The sequence below is a fragment of the Schistocerca piceifrons genome, chromosome 3, assembly GCF_021461385.2.
Source record: "Schistocerca piceifrons isolate TAMUIC-IGC-003096 chromosome 3, iqSchPice1.1, whole genome shotgun sequence".
Taxonomy (NCBI): domain Eukaryota; kingdom Metazoa; phylum Arthropoda; class Insecta; order Orthoptera; family Acrididae; genus Schistocerca; species Schistocerca piceifrons.
In genome coordinates, this window is record NC_060140.1 from 877,106,568 (window position 1) to 877,123,588 (window position 17,021).

A 17,021-nucleotide genomic window follows, 5' to 3' on the forward strand; every position below is an offset into this window, starting at 1 on the left:
AATTTCTGAGAGTGTAAGTCTTGAGTAAAGCATCGTATGGTAATGAAACACGGACTGTGGGGAAACCGGAACAGAAGAGAATCGAAGCATTAGCGATATGGTGCTACAGACGAATGTTGAAAATTAGGTGGACTGATAAGGTAAGGAATGAGGAGGTTCTCCGCAGAATCGGAGAGGAAAGGGATATGTGGAAAACACTGACAAGGAGAAGGGATAGGACATCTGCTAAGACATGAGGGAATGATTTTCTTGGTACTAGAGGGAGCTGTGAAGGGAAAAAAACTGTAGAGGAAGACAGAGGTTGGACTACATCCAGCAAATAATTGAGGACGTAGGTTGCAAGTGCTACTCTGAGATGAAGAGGTTGGCACAGGAGAGGAATTCGTGGCGGGCCGCATCAAACCAGTCAGAAGACTGATGCCCAGAAAAAAAATCTTCACCTTCACTGTTTGTCTGTCAATGCTGGGGTAACTTTTCGACTCTGCGACTGCAGAAGTCACATGGTTTTCAGGCGAAGAACTCGTCGAGCTAGGTTCAGAGAACGTTTTCATCCGACAAGGAAGTTCCTAGTAGAGTGTTCAGCACCAGTAACGATAGAGGATAGGAATGGTTGGTGTTGTTCACGAGCCCGTTGATAACGTGCAAGCAGAGACAGACATATGTCCATCCGCTGATTTTTGTGAGTTTGACTTAGAGCACGCGGTACCCATACACCCGATTTTTGAACCTTTTCCATTGCATACAAATGTCAGACGATGGTGTAATGATCACAGTTTATCATATTCGCTAGTTCTCGGATAAACTGCCGTGGATTAATGCGTTTTAACGATCTTCATCAAACCCGGAAGGGCTTCCTGAACGTGGAGATTTACTAATGTCAAAACGATTTTCCTCAAAACCAGAAAACCATTTTCTTTGCTATGCTCTGTACACTGACATTGTCCCCATACATGGCCGCCTACCCTGCCGTCACCCCGCTATTGAACTCAAACATAAGAATATGTCGGGAATGTTACGATTTCTCCATTTGGCACTCCATTTTCCAGCGTCCACAGCTCCACTCACTATCTCCAAATGACAAAATGACAATGTGTAAACTCAAACAGCAACAGTGAACTACAAGTAATAAAATGACGTGACGAAATGACAGAATGTAATATTAGACAGCAACAGTGAACTACAAATAAAAAAAATGCCAATCGATAAATAAACATAGCAGCCGGAATACCAACACGCAAAACTAAAACACTACGAACGTATGCACCAAGCTAATATTTGACAGTAAAGTACGAGTTAGTGGCGTCTTTGGAAAGAACGCACACCAGGTTTCAGCCCTGCTGGTCTATTTCTTTGTGTTTGGTATTCTTGTGAATCAAGGAAGTCGAGTGATTGTCAAAAATGGACGAAGAAGAATTTCGTGTGATGATTAAACAATACTTTATGGAAAGCAAACCACATCAGGAGACCAAAGAGAAGCTTGATAAACATTACGGTGACTCTGCATCTTCGATTAGAACAGTTTATAAGTGGTTTCAAAATTTTCGGAGTGGCCATATGGGCACAAGTGATGCTGAACGTTCTGGACGCCCTGTGGAGGTTACGACTGCAGAGATCATTGATAAAATCCATGATATGGTGATGGATGACAGAAGAGTTAAGCTGCGTGAAATTGCTAGTGCTGTGGGCATCTCGAATGAACGGGTACATAATATTTTGTATAAACATTTGGACATGAGAATGCTATCCGCAAGATGAGTTCCGCGATTTCTCACGCTTGACCAAAAACGGAATCGTTTGAAGTGTTGCAAGGATGGTTTGCAGCTGTTCAGGAAGAATCCGCAGGACTTTAAGCATCGTTTCGTCACTGTGGATGAAACATGGATACATTACTATACTCCTGAGACCAAACAACAACCTAAACATTGGGTTACCAGGGGAGAATCTGCACCAAAAAAGGCGAAGACCAGTCCTTCGGCCGGAAAGGTTATGACGACTGTCTTTTGGGATTCACAAGGGATAATCCTCATCGACTATCTGGAAAAGGGCTGAAAATATTACAAATGCATATTATTCATTGTTATTGGGCCGTTTGAAAACCGAGCTGCAAGAAAAACGCCGGCGATTTGACCGCAGAAAAGTCCTTTTCCATCATGACAGTGCACCACCACACACCTCAGCAGTTGTAGTCGCAAAATTAATGGAAATAGGATTCCAACTCGTTTCACATCCCCCGTGTTCTCCAGAATTGGCTCCCTCGGACTACTATTTGTTCTCCAATTTGAAGAAATGGCTGGCGGGACAAAGATTTTATTCAAACGAGGAGGTGAATGCAGCAACTAACAGCTATTTTGCAGACAGTTCCTATTATTCCGAAGGGATCAACACATTAGAACAGCGTTGGACGAAGCGTATAAGTTTAAAAGGAGACTATGTCGAAAAATAAAAAAAGGTTTACTCCAAACATGTAGTAGTTTTAATTTTTGCACGGACTTTTCAAACGCCCTTGTACGTCTTTTAAATCACTAGAAGCGCATTGTTTTTAAATATTCAGTACTAATTGCAAAAATAAATTGTGCGCGATGCAGTTTGTTTGTTTAGCATATTAGAATTCATCAGACGAGAAAGCCACCAGAAGAAGCCATTATCGTCGACAAAAGTGTTTCAACCGTCGGTGTATGCTGTCGGCCGTGTAGCTTACTGCTGACTGACACGGGGCCCTCTCTCTTGCAGACGAGCCTGGCGTGGAGCTGTTCGCGGTGCACGCCAACATCAACAAGGAGATGCGCGACCTGGAAGCTGGACAGTTGTCCGCCGACGTGTTGCGACCGCGCGACGGCCGCTGGGTCTTCGAGGACCACAAGACGGCGCTCCGACCCGGCGACCGCATCAACTACTGGCTCTACGTTAAGCACGGCGGTCTGGGATTCCGCAGGGACGGCGGCACCTTCACGGTCACAGGTTGGTGCCACTGCTACTTCCACATGCCCTTCGGGTGGTCGAGTACGTTTCACGCTGCTTTTTACAGGAACTGACGTAATCGTGTCGTAGTGGCGCTGTCAGGGCAACCAGAAACGAAGCTTTAGATTTCTCGATCGCTGTAGCTTCGAGCTGGCATTCTTGGATGTGTTAGTGACAGGAGAAACCAGAGTTGCAGCGAGAACTCTTTAAGGGATGTGTTTGTGGTTGCGCAACATGTGAAAAATTTGTGACAAGGAAGATTATGAGTTTTACTGCTCATCGTTTCACTCGCAGCAATTTAAACGGCCTTCTTAGGTTCCTGTCTAACCACACATTCCGAAATCGTCACATATACGGAAATAAACAGCTAAGCATTTATGACAAGGAAGAATACGAATTATATTGCCTGTCGTTTCACTGGCACCACTGTAAGCCTGTCATCTTAGATTCCTGCCTAACCACACACACCACATAATCAGAAATAAACACCCGAATATTTGTTTCAGCCTTGGTTGTCTAATCAGACGGAAATGTTAAAAACATCAAACACTGCAGAAGACACTTGTACTACACTCGTAACCAAGTCCCAGATTGTGTTAACAACAGATGAAAAAAATTAGCGCGGAATAGGATGCGAACCCATATCCTTCCACTTCATAAACCACGACAGTACCCACTATGCAACAGCTTATTCGCGCGACCGATATGTCATGTCTTTGCTATCCTAATATTTCTTCAATTCTTATGCCGTTACTGCAAGTTTGTGATACATTTTTATTGCGCCATTGATTTGAAATGGCACACTGTGGCACACACATTACAAAGGAAATGAGTAATCAAAATGCACGCAGCTTACACATAAGTCGTCCACACACGCTCGCAAAATGCAATAATCGAAAAGCCATTAGTGACGTCACGACAGCGAAGAGTAGTGTGAATTCTACTCGACACCCCCCCCCCCCCCACACACACACACACTTCCCTACATGAGAGGCTTGTGTTGTGTGTTGTCTTGAGCGTGCGGAGCTTATTAGCTAACGTTGATTATCTCATAAGAAAGGCAGGTTAGTGGTTAAGCACAGAGCGATTCTTTACAGTTCGCTCGCAGTACTGCGGCCTTACGTAGCGGCAATATTCAAAATGTTGAAAGAGTTTGACAAGTTTTCGAACATGTGCCTCGCAAATTAAGTATTATTCACGAAACTTCTCGTTGCGACAACTTGCGGAAGCGTTTAAGCAGTTGTTCTTTTCGCAAAACGAGCTCTCAAGAAAAGGAAAAAACATAGTGTAGTCAGGTGTTTTTCTTTCGAGAAAATGATTTAAAAATCGTTATCACCCAGATTTTCTACAGGATTGCAACTGTAACCTTTTGATTGGTACTTACAAGTCGTCTTCCAAAATGTCAGAAATACTCCACATCACCAGGTCTTCCTCCCCCCTTCCCCCCCCCCCCCTAACAGTCGTATCGGAGCCGTTGTACGTCATACAATGGGAAGTAGCGTGTGCATACAGCTCACTGTAGTTAGACACTTCGTCAATAGAGCTTCTAGGCGCAACACACAATTTAGTACCTCTGCACTCTTTGCACAATGCAAGTATGTAATCGGGAATGGTTTGCCACTCTGAAGCAGTTAATCCAAATAGTAAGTATCGAACTTATGTCAGCACAGCTTCTACGCAGTTTCCTTGGTTGCCCTTTTTTTCCCCGTGGGAGTGAGACGTGTGCTTCACTCAGTTATTACACGTGTCAGATAATCCACTTTCCATCATTGTTACCGCCACATGCTGTTTTTTTTAATTGCAAATTTAATATTATGATATGTCAGCGTACCTTTACTGATTGTGTAAGTAAGTATGGCGGGGTTGGGAATCTCGGGCCTCACCCACATATTGTAGTTACGTTTGTCACAAACCCATACCTGTGTAGTTACCAGTTAACCAATATGCCGCGCGGAGTGGACGCGCGGATTGAGGCCCCAGGTAACGGACTGTGCGGCTTCTCCTGCCGGAGGTTCGAGTGCTCCCTCGGGCATGGGTGTGTGTGCTGTTTTTAGCTTAAGTTAGTTTAAGTAGTGTGTAACTCTAGGGACCGATGACCTCAGCAGTTTGGTCCTAGGAACTCACACACAATTGAACAATCTGAGGAAACACATCCTATGGTGGATATCGTCCAGAGGATAGTTTTTTGCGTTTTACAGCAGAATCATTATTCTATCAGTAACTTCAGTGTTTCGGAGCCTTATGGCATTATTGCGAGATTTGTATGATAAGTGCTGGTAGTTTCCCTAATGTGGCAGCTCCCGTACGCAGGTTATTTATACCATGTAAAAAATAACAAGACCTACTAATTACCGATTATACGCGTCAGTGTAGTGCCAGAGCTGTCAATACAAGCCAGTGATATTGATTACAAAATGATGTATTACTTTTAATAGGTGTTCACTTTTGTATATTATAAATAAAAATGTTTATATGCATGAAATGCATTTTTACATTAGTTACTTTAATTTTCTTAAAAATATATGTGTTAAACTTGTCAGAGAATGCTAGATTTAACTTAGGCCTATATTTTTGTACCAGTATGTATGAGTATGGCAGAAAACTGCACGTCGTTACTACAACACAAGATTTTTGTTTAAATTTTCAAAATGTTTTGCCACAATTTAATGGTGCCCTGTCAGATTTCGTATCTTAGCAGTTTAAATTTCGGAATTCAAAATCCGTCAAATATTCAAGCGTACATCTTTGAGGACAGTACGTCAAATTACACATTGCTGGGACTCAGATGCATGGGCAGTATGTCATATGTTTTTAACATTTGACTAACACTACGTACGATGTGTTAAAGCAGCATGACAATGGCAGCCGGGAACCTTCGGGTGGAATACAACAGTATTGGCATGCGTTAGCAAACTTAGTTACGGAGGCGTGCATAGCAGAGGGCTAAATAAAAGGAAGCAATTTCGCAATCACTCTACAGAAAATGTACGGTGCCAACGAATTGCTTATCCGCACTCTGCCTGGGACGTCAATGGACTGTATAAGGTAGACGCACCTCAAATAACGCTAAAAAACATTTTCTTGTTACTAAATGTCAGGCTAATTTTGGAAAGCCCTCAGCCTACATAGCCTGATGTCAAAGTCTGATCAGTCGACGAACTGACTACGTTTTATTGTCAGGACACTTAGAAAATGTAAACGGACCTACTAAGACTACTCTTGTCCGTCCTCTTTTAGAATACTGCTGCGCGGTGTGGGATCCTTACCAGATAGGACTGACGGAGTGCATCGAAAAAGTTCAAAGAAAGGCAGCACGTTTTGTATTATCGGAAAATATGAGAGAGAGTGTCACAGAAATGATAAAGGATTTGGTCTGGACATCATTAAAAGAAAGGCGGTTTTGATGCGACGGAATCTTCTCACAAAATTCCAATCACCAACTTTCTCCTCCGAATACGAAAATATTTTGTTGACACCGACCTACATAGGGAGGAACGATCACCACGACAAAATAAGGGAAATCAGAGCTCGTACGGAAAGATATAGGTGTTCATTCTTTCCGCGCGCTATACGAGATTGGAATAATAGAGAATTGTGAAGGTGGTTCGATGAACCCTCTGCCACGCTCTTAAATGTGATTTGCAAAGTATCCATGTAGATTTAGATGGATCGCACTTTCTCCTAAGCCGCCATCAACTTCAAAAGAATAACTCGAACGACTCCGTTTGCAATAACCAGAGATTTTGACTGACTTGCTTCCGCAAAATGCTTCCCGCTTGAGACTATCAATAACCTTTCAACACAATGTGGTTTGCCCGGTTACCAAATCGCAACGACTCTCTCGAAATAGAGCTTCCATTCTGCAGCGAAGTGTGTGTTCGATGAGGCTTACAGTAATTATAAACCGACTATTTGGCCTTTTACTTTAAAGAAAGTCATACAATAGTGCCAGGATTTTAGGTATTAACATACAGACAAAATTTGGGATTTAAACCTTACCATTTATTGTTTTGTGGCCGACAGGTTGTGAAACGTAGTAACATAATAGAACGAGTAAGTTATTTGTATTTATTGCTTGGATAACTTGCAATGTGCCTGAGTCTGCAACGCCGTAATAGGTACATCTTTTGTACACAGAGCTGGTGGACAAAAACGCGCCAGCATCTCCTCCGTTGGGCTCATCCCAGCACTGCCCCCAGGTATGTACATTGTCTGCTGAGCAACTACACTACACTATGCTATACACTACACTATATTCTACACACTCTATGAGGTTTGGACAAAAATATGGAAGCGTCTTGAGGTATGGATGCTCAGACATGAATGCCAACCAAGTCTGCAGGTTGCAGTAATGTATCTGACCACGAACGGCACCTTCTGCCAGTGGCAGTCGTGTTCAGAACAGTATTTTGTGTAGTCGTGAGTGCACTGACTCGGAGCTGAGGGAATGCGAACGATGGAAAATTCTTGATGCTCGTGTGGCGGGTGCGTCCGTAACCAAGCGAGCCGCAGTGTTTGTAGTTTCAAGAGGCACCACATCAAACACTTGTACCGCATACAGGAAAAGCGGAAAAACGTTATCCGCTAACTCAGAACGCGGACGGAAGTGTGTGTTGACTAATCGTGACAGGCGATCATTGACGAGCACTGTGACGAGAAGTAAGAGAACGACAGCTACAAAGGTCTCTCCCCAACTGAATGCCACACATGCGAACCTGTCAGCTATAAAACAACACGAGGGGAGCTCCATAAGCAGGGAATTTCAGGGCGAGTTGGAATCCCAAAACCGCTCATCAGTGATGCAAACAACCATTACAGGAAAACTTAGTGCCAGCGCCATAAAACCTGGACTATGGATCGACGGAAGAAAGTCATTTGGCAGGCTGAGTCTTGTTTCACACCGTTTCCAATTTCTGGTCAAGTTTATGTCCCAAAAGTGAAGCATGGCGGGGGTTCAGTGATGATTTGGGGAGCCACATCGTGGTGTTCCATGGGCTCCATTGGCACTCTGTAAGGTCGCATTACTGCCAAGAATTATGTGACCAATTTGGCTGATCAGGTCCGTCCCGTGATTCTACGTTTGCTTCCAGTGGTGGCACTGTGTTCCATGACTACAGGGCCCCTGTCCACACAGCTGGCATAGTCCAGGACCGTCTTTGTGAGTGCGAGGATGAACTGTTGCACCTACCCTGACTACCACAGCCACCAGATCTTAACGTTATTGAGCTTTCGTGGTCTATTTTGGAGAGAAGTGTGCTTGATTGCTATCCACTTTCATTGTCGTTACCTGAACTTGCCAATATTTTGGAGCAAGAAAGGAATAAGATTCCCTCGAAAACCATTAAGAACCCGTGTTTATCCATTCTGGTGCATTAATGCCAAATGGTATCCTACACCGTATTAAGCATGGTAATACGATGGTTTTTCGTGTTTCCATATTTTTGTCCAGCCTCTCTATATGCTACACGGTGATCGCACTGCAGAGCGCTTGCTTGCTGAATCCAAGTGCACTGCATTCAGCATCCAGTAGTTGGACCAACATTCAAGGTATTCTCTTACTAATTTCCGTTAATAATGGTTCATTTTACCATTTCCCACTGAAAAGATGGTAATGACAGTATTAGTTGTAATCAAGGAAGCTAATATGTGTCTAAAAAGCTGCAGAAACTGCTAATGACCCCCGGTGTTAACTAGTGTTACATATAAGAAGCATACAGTGCATTTTTAAAATAGGCGTCCCATATTCATACAAGAGGTAGAACTTAACGAATGTAGGGAAAAAAGTCCTTTAATCATGTGTCCGGAAACAAGTACTTGTTGACATATGGGTCATTTTCCGTCTGTCAAAAGCTGTCATGTCTCAGTAATGTAGCCTGTCCTCATGTTGGCGTCCATTGTTCATTTCTTATTGTTTGTGTTCGTCTCCGTGCTTCAACTTTACCTGGCTGAATAAATCTAGCTTTCAAACTCTAAACTTTTGACGACTTGAATGGAGCTTGAGCTAATGATTATGGTGCAACAAGATGGTGCCGCTGGTGAAATTGGAATTCTGGACACTTATCTGTGACAAAACTCTTCTTAAAAGATTCATTGACTTTTACATACGTAGTACGGCAGTTACGGCCGATCGTAGTAAACTCATATAGCTTCAAATTATAACACATTCATGTCTGTTGACGACTTATTTCTCAAACAGTCGATCATATACCACATATTAAAAATGAATTTTATTTTTGTTCCCCATGCTATCCCTGGCGTTACCCCTTAGATTTAGTCTGCGGTCAACACGGGCCTGTTCAACGACAAAGCGTCACTAAGCTTCAGCGTGTCGAAATGGTTGCTGCACCAGGTACATTTTTAAAGTGCTCAACAAAGGTCCGTGGGTGGCACTAATTGCTGAACTGGGAGTCTTGGACGGACCCGTTGCTGTTTTATTCACGTATGTGTCAATATCGGAACTCCTTGTGATCACACCACAAGAGATCGCGAAACAGGACAGCTGAAAAAGGATAAACATCCTTTGCTGCTCCCAATCACGCTCACATTTATTTTCCTCCTGCGAAATCTGTGGGAATCAATGGCCCAAGGGAAAGGGTGGTTGGAATGACGCCATTTATGCCACCCCCTGACGCCTTTTCGTGTCGATACTGAGCGACAGTGTGCCTGAAATGATTTCCTCTGCCATCCACAAGAAAACGGCGTGATTTCAACGCTGGGCGTCGTCATTCTGATCTCCATCGCAGAGATGTCAAAAGAAGGGGTGAAATGTGGGTGAGAGCAAGAGGGAGTTCGACGAACCTCCCATCGTGTGACACGTCGACGGTGGCGTTCGGCAGAATTGTGGTGAATTCTGGTGCGACTGTGACACCTTACACCTCACAAGAACTTCTGGCCGATTTTTCGCATTTGTCGAAGCCCTGCGGTCTAAAGTATCACGAGCCCGAGCATGACTTCGCAGGGCGCCATGCTTTTGCACCATTGCAGAGAAAGATTGTAGGCATCTTTAAGTCAATTTTCAAACTTCTGCGTTACTACGGGAGACAATTAAGGGGTTTCGAAAAAGTAACCTAATATCTGTGTCGCGCATTGTGCATATTATTACATAGTACGGTACAAGTATATTAGAACATTTTTCTTTTTGCGCTTATATGACAGTTGTGTTTCAATAAATACATTCACATAAAAACTTAGCTAATATTTTATTTTCATTCAATAGCAAATAGTCGACAGCAGTAGCTAGTTGTTGGTTAGATTTTACCAAATGGGTCAATAATTCTCTTCGATGACTGTCGTACTGCCTGCAAGAGAGAAACACGTGATTCAAATCTCCAACGGACGTTCCATCGCACGCACAGGATAGGCACTCAATAATTTTAATTCGATACGACTAACTAGAAAATACAGGATGTTTATAAATGAATATCGAGGTTTTAACGCTTCATTATATTTATTATATTAAACTTACAGTTATAAATGATATGTTAAATGAAAGAGCAACTCAAACAGTTTTGCCAATAACCTTATAAATGTTCAATGTGAGCACCTTTGTCACGCGGCACACATCAAGTCTATAGCCGAGTTCTTTCCAAACGTTGGTAAGTGTGTCTTCAGAGATTGTAGCAACAGCTGCTTCAATCCGGTTTCTTAATTCATGAAGGTCTGCTGGTAGCGGAGGCACGTACACACGATCCTTGATGAAGCCCCAAAGGAGAAAATCGGATGGCGTTAGGTCGGGTGAACGTGGAGGCCATGCTAAGCAAGCCCTGTCATTGGGCCCCTTGCGGCCTATCCAGTTTGGGAAGAACTCGGCTATAGACTTCATGTGTGCCGTGTGACAAATGGTGCTCACATTGAACATTTATAAGGTTCTTGGTAAAACTGTTCGAGTTGCCCTATCATTTGACATATCATTTATAATAATGTAATAACTATTATAAAGCGTTAAAACCCCGATATTCATTTATAAACATCCTGTATATTGATTAGATGTGTTTGACTCTCATGCTTATTGGCGATGTTATTTGTCTTCTGTTTGCTTTGAACGAAAGAAACGAAAGTTTAAGGAGAATATCTGCCTGTACTTCTACATAAGTTTTGCCTCTCATAATTTTAGATGGATTCCTCCTGCTTTCCCATCCTTCAAAGCTCGTTTTTAACAATACTATTAATTTCAGTTCTTGATAATTTGAAAACGTGTGTTCGTAGCATGTTCGGTGAAATGAAATGATCGTATCGCACGGACTGGAAGATCCCATCTAAGGGTTGTTTGGCCGTCTGGTGCACGTCTTTCTATTTGATCCCACTTCAACAAATTGTGCCTCATTGTGATAAATATGAGACGAAACGGTGACAACACAAACGTTGAGCCTCGAGTGAAGAAAATCGTCGACCCGACCGGGAATCAAACCCGCGACTTTACGATCTAGATGCAGCGACGGTAATCATAAGACCACGAGGCAGATTAAAACTGTGTGCCGGACTGAGACCCGAACTCGGGACTTTTGCCTTTCGCGGGCAAGTGCTCTACCATCTGAGCTACCTAAGCACGACTCACGCACCGTCCTCACAGCTTTACCTCTGCCAGTATCTCGTCTCCTACCTTCCAAACTTTAGAGAAACTCAGATGGTAGAGCACTTGCCCGAGTTCGAGTCTCGGTCGGACACACAGTTTTAATCTGCCAGGAAGTTTTATATCAGCGCACACTCCGCTGCAGAGTGAAAATGTCATTCTGGATGAGACCACGAGTTGCAGATAGCATGTTCAGCGCCTGTTTTGCTAGCTTATCCGCATGCTCATCGAATGTTACTTCTCACAAATTGTACCTACTGGCAAATTACTTTCTTTCAGTTTTTTTTTTTTTTTTTTTTTTTTATAGACTGAAAAAGTTTATGAGGGATTTACATCCCACTGCCTCTCGAGTGGTATATGAAGCTACCGATAAGACAGACATTTCTTTGAATGGATGAATTTTTCTACATGAGAAAAAAAGTATTGGTCTTTTGTACGCAATTTGTCGTCAGCACTGCCTTGTGTTGCACAGGGTTGCTCCCATGAGGGAGTCAGCGGCGGCGCGGTCGACCCGCTGACGGAACAGCGGCTGCGCCACGCAGAGGAGCTGCACCAGCAGCGCATGCGGCACACTGAGGAGCTGCACAGAGAGCGCCTGCACCAGCTGCAGCTGCAGCAGCAACAGCAGCGCGCCGGACACGGTCCTGACGGGGTCGGCCCCGGCGCGGACGTGCAGGACGTGTCGGCCTTCAAGCGCATCGGCAGCAGGCGCTGATTCCTGCCCGCTGTCCGCCAACTGCCCCAACACAGCCGGTTCACAGTACTGATCCAAAATGGGCAAGGACTGGTGATTTTCATTTCTCTCAAAAAGAGCTTGAATTACCTTATAATAACATTTTAATAAAACATGAGGATAAAACTTGAACTTCGATACAGAAATTGATTTTTACACTATATACGGCACAGAAATGAGCTCCTGGGGTAACCAATCCTACTACTCTTCTGTCAGGGAGGCTCTGATTTAATTTTATTATTTTAATAACTGATATTCAGAAAGCGGGGTAGTTCACAGAAGCAGTCAATTCTGTTACTTGTACACTATTTAGTTTAATTTATTTCAAACTACAGAAAATACATAACAAAATATTCACTGAAACTTCCTGGCAGATTAAAAATGTGTGCCGCATCGAGAATCGAACACGGGACCTTTGCCTTTCGCGGGCAAGTGCTCTACCAACTTTTTTTTTTTTCTAGGCGGACGTCACAAGACATCCGTTCAAGTTGATCGTTGATTCTTTGACTCAGTTTTTTTTTGTTTTTTTTTTTTTTATTATTACAGAGAGCACGCAGCCCTCTGACCGAACACGCTGAGCAACCGTGGCAGCATAATTCTCATTTGTTTGTCTCGGAGGGTGGCGTCCAACGACACCTCAATCGTTCCGCCACCCCACCTTGTGCGTGCATGGAGGCGGGTGACGGGGGTGGGGAGGAGAACTTTCAACTGAGCTACCCAAGCACGACTCACGACCCGTCTTCACAGCTTTACTTCGCCAGTATCTCGTCTCCTACCTTCCAAACTTCACAGAAGCTCTCCTGCATACCTAGCAGAACTAGCACTCCTGGAAGAAAGGTATGCAGGAGAGCTTCTGTGAAGTTTGGAAGGTAGGAGACGAGATACTGGCAGAAGTAAAGCTGGGAGGACGGGGCGTGAGTCGTGCTTGGGTAGCTCAGTTGGAAGAGCACTTGCCCGCGAAAGGTAAAGGTCCCGAGTTCGAGTCTCGGTCCGGCACACAGTTTTAATCTGCCAGGAAGTTTCATATCAGCGCACACTCCGCTGTAGAGTGAAAATCTCATTCTGGAAAACATCCACCCGTACACAGTATGTACGAGTGGATATTTTCCAGAATGAGATTTTCACTCTGCAGCGGAGTGTGCGCTGATATGAAACTTCCTGGCAGATTAAAACTGTGTGCCGGAGCGAGACTCGATCTCGGGACCTTTACCTTTCGCAGGCAAGTGCTCCTCCAACTGAACTACCCAAGCACGACTCACGCCCCGTCCTCCCAGCTTTACTTCTGCCAGTAGTGTGTCACCACACTTCATTAACAACTGTATTCATAAAATACATGGGTCACACTGATTTTATGTATACACAAGTAACTAAATTTTAACCATTTCAGTACAAGATTCTATACAACTGTAATATGCAGGATCACAGGATGATGAAACCTCTGTTAATAGTCAACTGATATTAGATTATCAGTATTTGCTGTTCATATCGTTGAGATTCTGCACTGCCAGTTCAAGTTGTTTGGGGCTGCAACCCACCCTCTCCCCTCTAATTTCCCTCTCCACCCCAGATATAACTGCTCTAACTTGAAATATTGTATTGTTTAACTGGAAAATATAGGAATTCTCGCCATATCCTGCCAGATGTTAGTTTAGTACAATTTTTTGGGGTTAGAAAAGTAAGAGAAAAGTGATTCCTAATTAAGAAAAGCAAAGTTCCTCATTTTGGCCCTGATGAGCCATCAAGACCAACCGACTGCCATATCATCCTCTGCCAATGTGAATGTTGTAAGAGTTTCTTACGGCAGGAGTCAGATACTTAGGGGCAACATGAAAGGTACACTGCTACAGTATTAGAGGAAAGGCCGTAGGACCTTGTAAGTGTGCCACATCCACTACGATCAAGTTCTTCGGTAACCTGGCAGACAGCCGTTGGACACTGTGATGTTGACCCCACAGTAGGGCCAGCACATTGCTTTGGGCCTTCTACATTTTGGAGCCGTTACCTCTCACTCAAGGACTCACAGATTCTCAGTTATTATCAGGAAGCTGAGTGCGCCCTGTTCCAGTCGCCTAGCCAAATAAAAATCGCTGACAGTACCGAGAATCAAACACAGGTATACGCATGACAGCCAAGCTCACTAGCGAATGCGCTATGTAGGGAGTCAGTTCCAAATTAAGGAAATGCCAGATTTGAGGAAAGCCAGGAAAGCCATTGTAATAATATTGACTTGCCCCTGGCTAACGTTTAAAACTATAGGTGTCGCACTGTCATCACTTTTGATATTGCCAGAAAAACAAATTATATTAGAAATCCCTGGTTGAATTTTGCTGAGGCTAAATAAGAGGGACACCAAGGCTTGTTCTAGAAGCTGTCCATATCATGATGTGATGCGGTAGCCTACTAATCCAAAAGTTTAGTGTTAGAGCCTCTTTCATCTTTGGCTACGATATGTTGTAGTAACAAATACCAAGTTGTGGGAGTCCACATTAAACTACAGGTTCCTCTACAACTGGCTGTGTGGGTCCCTTCAGTGGTCAGAGGAACGCTGTAGCACACAGCCTCCAATAATACCATGCCTATAGTCCGTACAGCAAAAGAAGAGGCGTGGCAGTTACAGTGGCTTGGCGCGACTGATTCGTGCTCCTACTGCAACCAAGCACGTAACACGATTTTGTATATGTCTCTATGACAAATCCCACCGTTGACACAGCTTTATAGATGATTATTGTTTTCAGTACCTTTCACACTTCGCAGCTGAAAGCTAGCAGTAGTGCTGCTATGTCTTAGGGCTCTTCTTTCGCCGTATAAGGTAGACGAAAGCACTACGGTGTTCAACATTTGGGTAGGTAACATGTTCACTTTTCAACAGTCAACAACAGGTTCACTTCTAACACCCAGTTATGCAACCTCCACAGGTACTGATCAAACAGCAACCAGTCGCGAGGTCTATGGCTGATGCAACTCTACTCAAGGTCGCATTGGACAGAGAATCGCGTGCGGCAGTGGGCATTCCCCACGTCGTCATAGGAGAAAATCTTACTGAAGAAAGAGTTACAAGGAATGCACTGCAGACTGTGCACTTAGAAGAGTACATTCTACGCATCCTCTAAGAGTGTCTTACGGCAGGAGTCAGATACTTAGAGACAACATGAAAGCTACACTGCTACAGTATTAGAGGAAAGGCCATAGGACCTTGTAAGCGTGCCACATCTGCTAGGATCAAGTTCTATGGTAACCTAGCAGACAGCCATTGGACACTGTGATGTTGACCCCACGTGTGGTCTCATGGGACCACTGAGTCGTTAGGATAGGGTGTCAGACAGAATTTTGGATTGATCAGAATGACGTTACATGAAACAGTGATGAACATGAAACAGAAGATTAAGGAACAAGGTTATCAAAGTAGGAGAAACGCTATGTAAGGAAGAATACCAATTAATAATACAAGTGAAAAGACAGCGATAAGGAATTATTTAAGAAGTAATGTCCTGATTGAGAGTAACTCAAATGATCAAAATTAACAGCTCTGTACAAGCAATTATTAACATAATAAGAAATGATAATTGCCATACGCAGTTTCAACTAAGTTTTCATGGTTTTCTTAGAGAACAGTTTAGAATGACACTAATCACAGAGAGAATAGAATTGTAGCAACATTGAGGAGTGGGAAGGCGAATTGGAAGTAACAAGGTTGAAATGCTAGTAGTATGGCTATGATGATTCTGGTGCTCTTTCACCTTTGCCCTTCCGGTTGCCTATACACTGGGTGTCAGGTCATACCTTCTTTTTTCCTTAGGTCCCTTGTATAGAGTAAAATATTGCGGCCAGTCGAAGTAGGCACGATCTCTGAGCGCCACAGTGGTGCAGAGTATAGAAACAGTTATTAAATTAATCTGCAGAGGGAACCACAGTAGCCATAGACAATAGATACGAACTACATTAAGAAGAATTCAGTGGAGTAGCAAAGAGTGGACACTCTGAATTAACGACACAGAAGAAATGAATTTTTTAAGAAGATAACTATATAAAAAAGATAGACAATTGTTCTTTGCAGATTAGAGAGAAACAGACTTTGTGATTATTTAAGAATATCATTCTAAAAAAGTGGCACAGAAAGTGAGAAGAACTTTCATAGTCTTACGTGAAAAATATAATAATGGTAAGGGGAGCAGTGTCAACAGAAGTAATTACCAAAAATTAAGCAACAAATTTTGTATCTTAGGTTTGGTTACGAGAATAGTATTTCAGTTTATTTGATCAATTAACTAAATGTTTAATTTTCTGCTTCAATCCCAAGCAAACTGAATTTTCCTCATACAGTGTCATCTACAAGACTTTGTGCTCAAGGACTGGTTTCAGAACACAGATATATTAGCCACAGCCCAGCCAAATGTGAGACGATGATCTGGGCTGCTAGAGGAAGAATAGCGGAAGTATTTGTGTGGCTTTTGCAGGTCTGCAATAACCAGTTTCACAGTTGGCTTTCTAATGAATATGTAGCTGTGAGAAACAAATTACATAACAGCAACACAAGGTGGTCATTAGCTGATAAAGCTACCATATGTGGCAGGTCCACAAATAAATAAAATTAAAGAAAAGTCTCCAATCACTTATCACACCAGTGATGAGCTAGGGACAGAGGTTTGCCTACACACACAGCGGCAATGGCGTCATTAAAATGGTGGGAAACTCAGAAATTCAAGGTAGCTCCAACAGGAAATTAAAAAAAATGGAGAGACTTGTTAAGGGTAACTTTCTTGG

General features: G+C 43.2%; 1 protein-coding gene across 1 annotated transcript in view; it reads left to right on the plus strand.

Moving 5' to 3' along the window:
* The window catches only part of LOC124789704, a 40,711-nt gene extending 28,319 nt beyond the window's left edge, over positions 1-12,392 (plus strand). The window contains exons 2-4 of the mRNA XM_047257156.1: positions 2,731-2,958; positions 7,096-7,157; positions 12,000-12,392. Coding sequence (XP_047113112.1) covers positions 2,731-2,958; positions 7,096-7,157; positions 12,000-12,242 — 533 coding nt within the window. The 3' untranslated portion in view covers positions 12,243-12,392. The remainder of the gene's footprint in view (positions 1-2,730; positions 2,959-7,095; positions 7,158-11,999) is intronic.
* Positions 12,393-17,021: the final 4,629 nt, after the last annotated feature.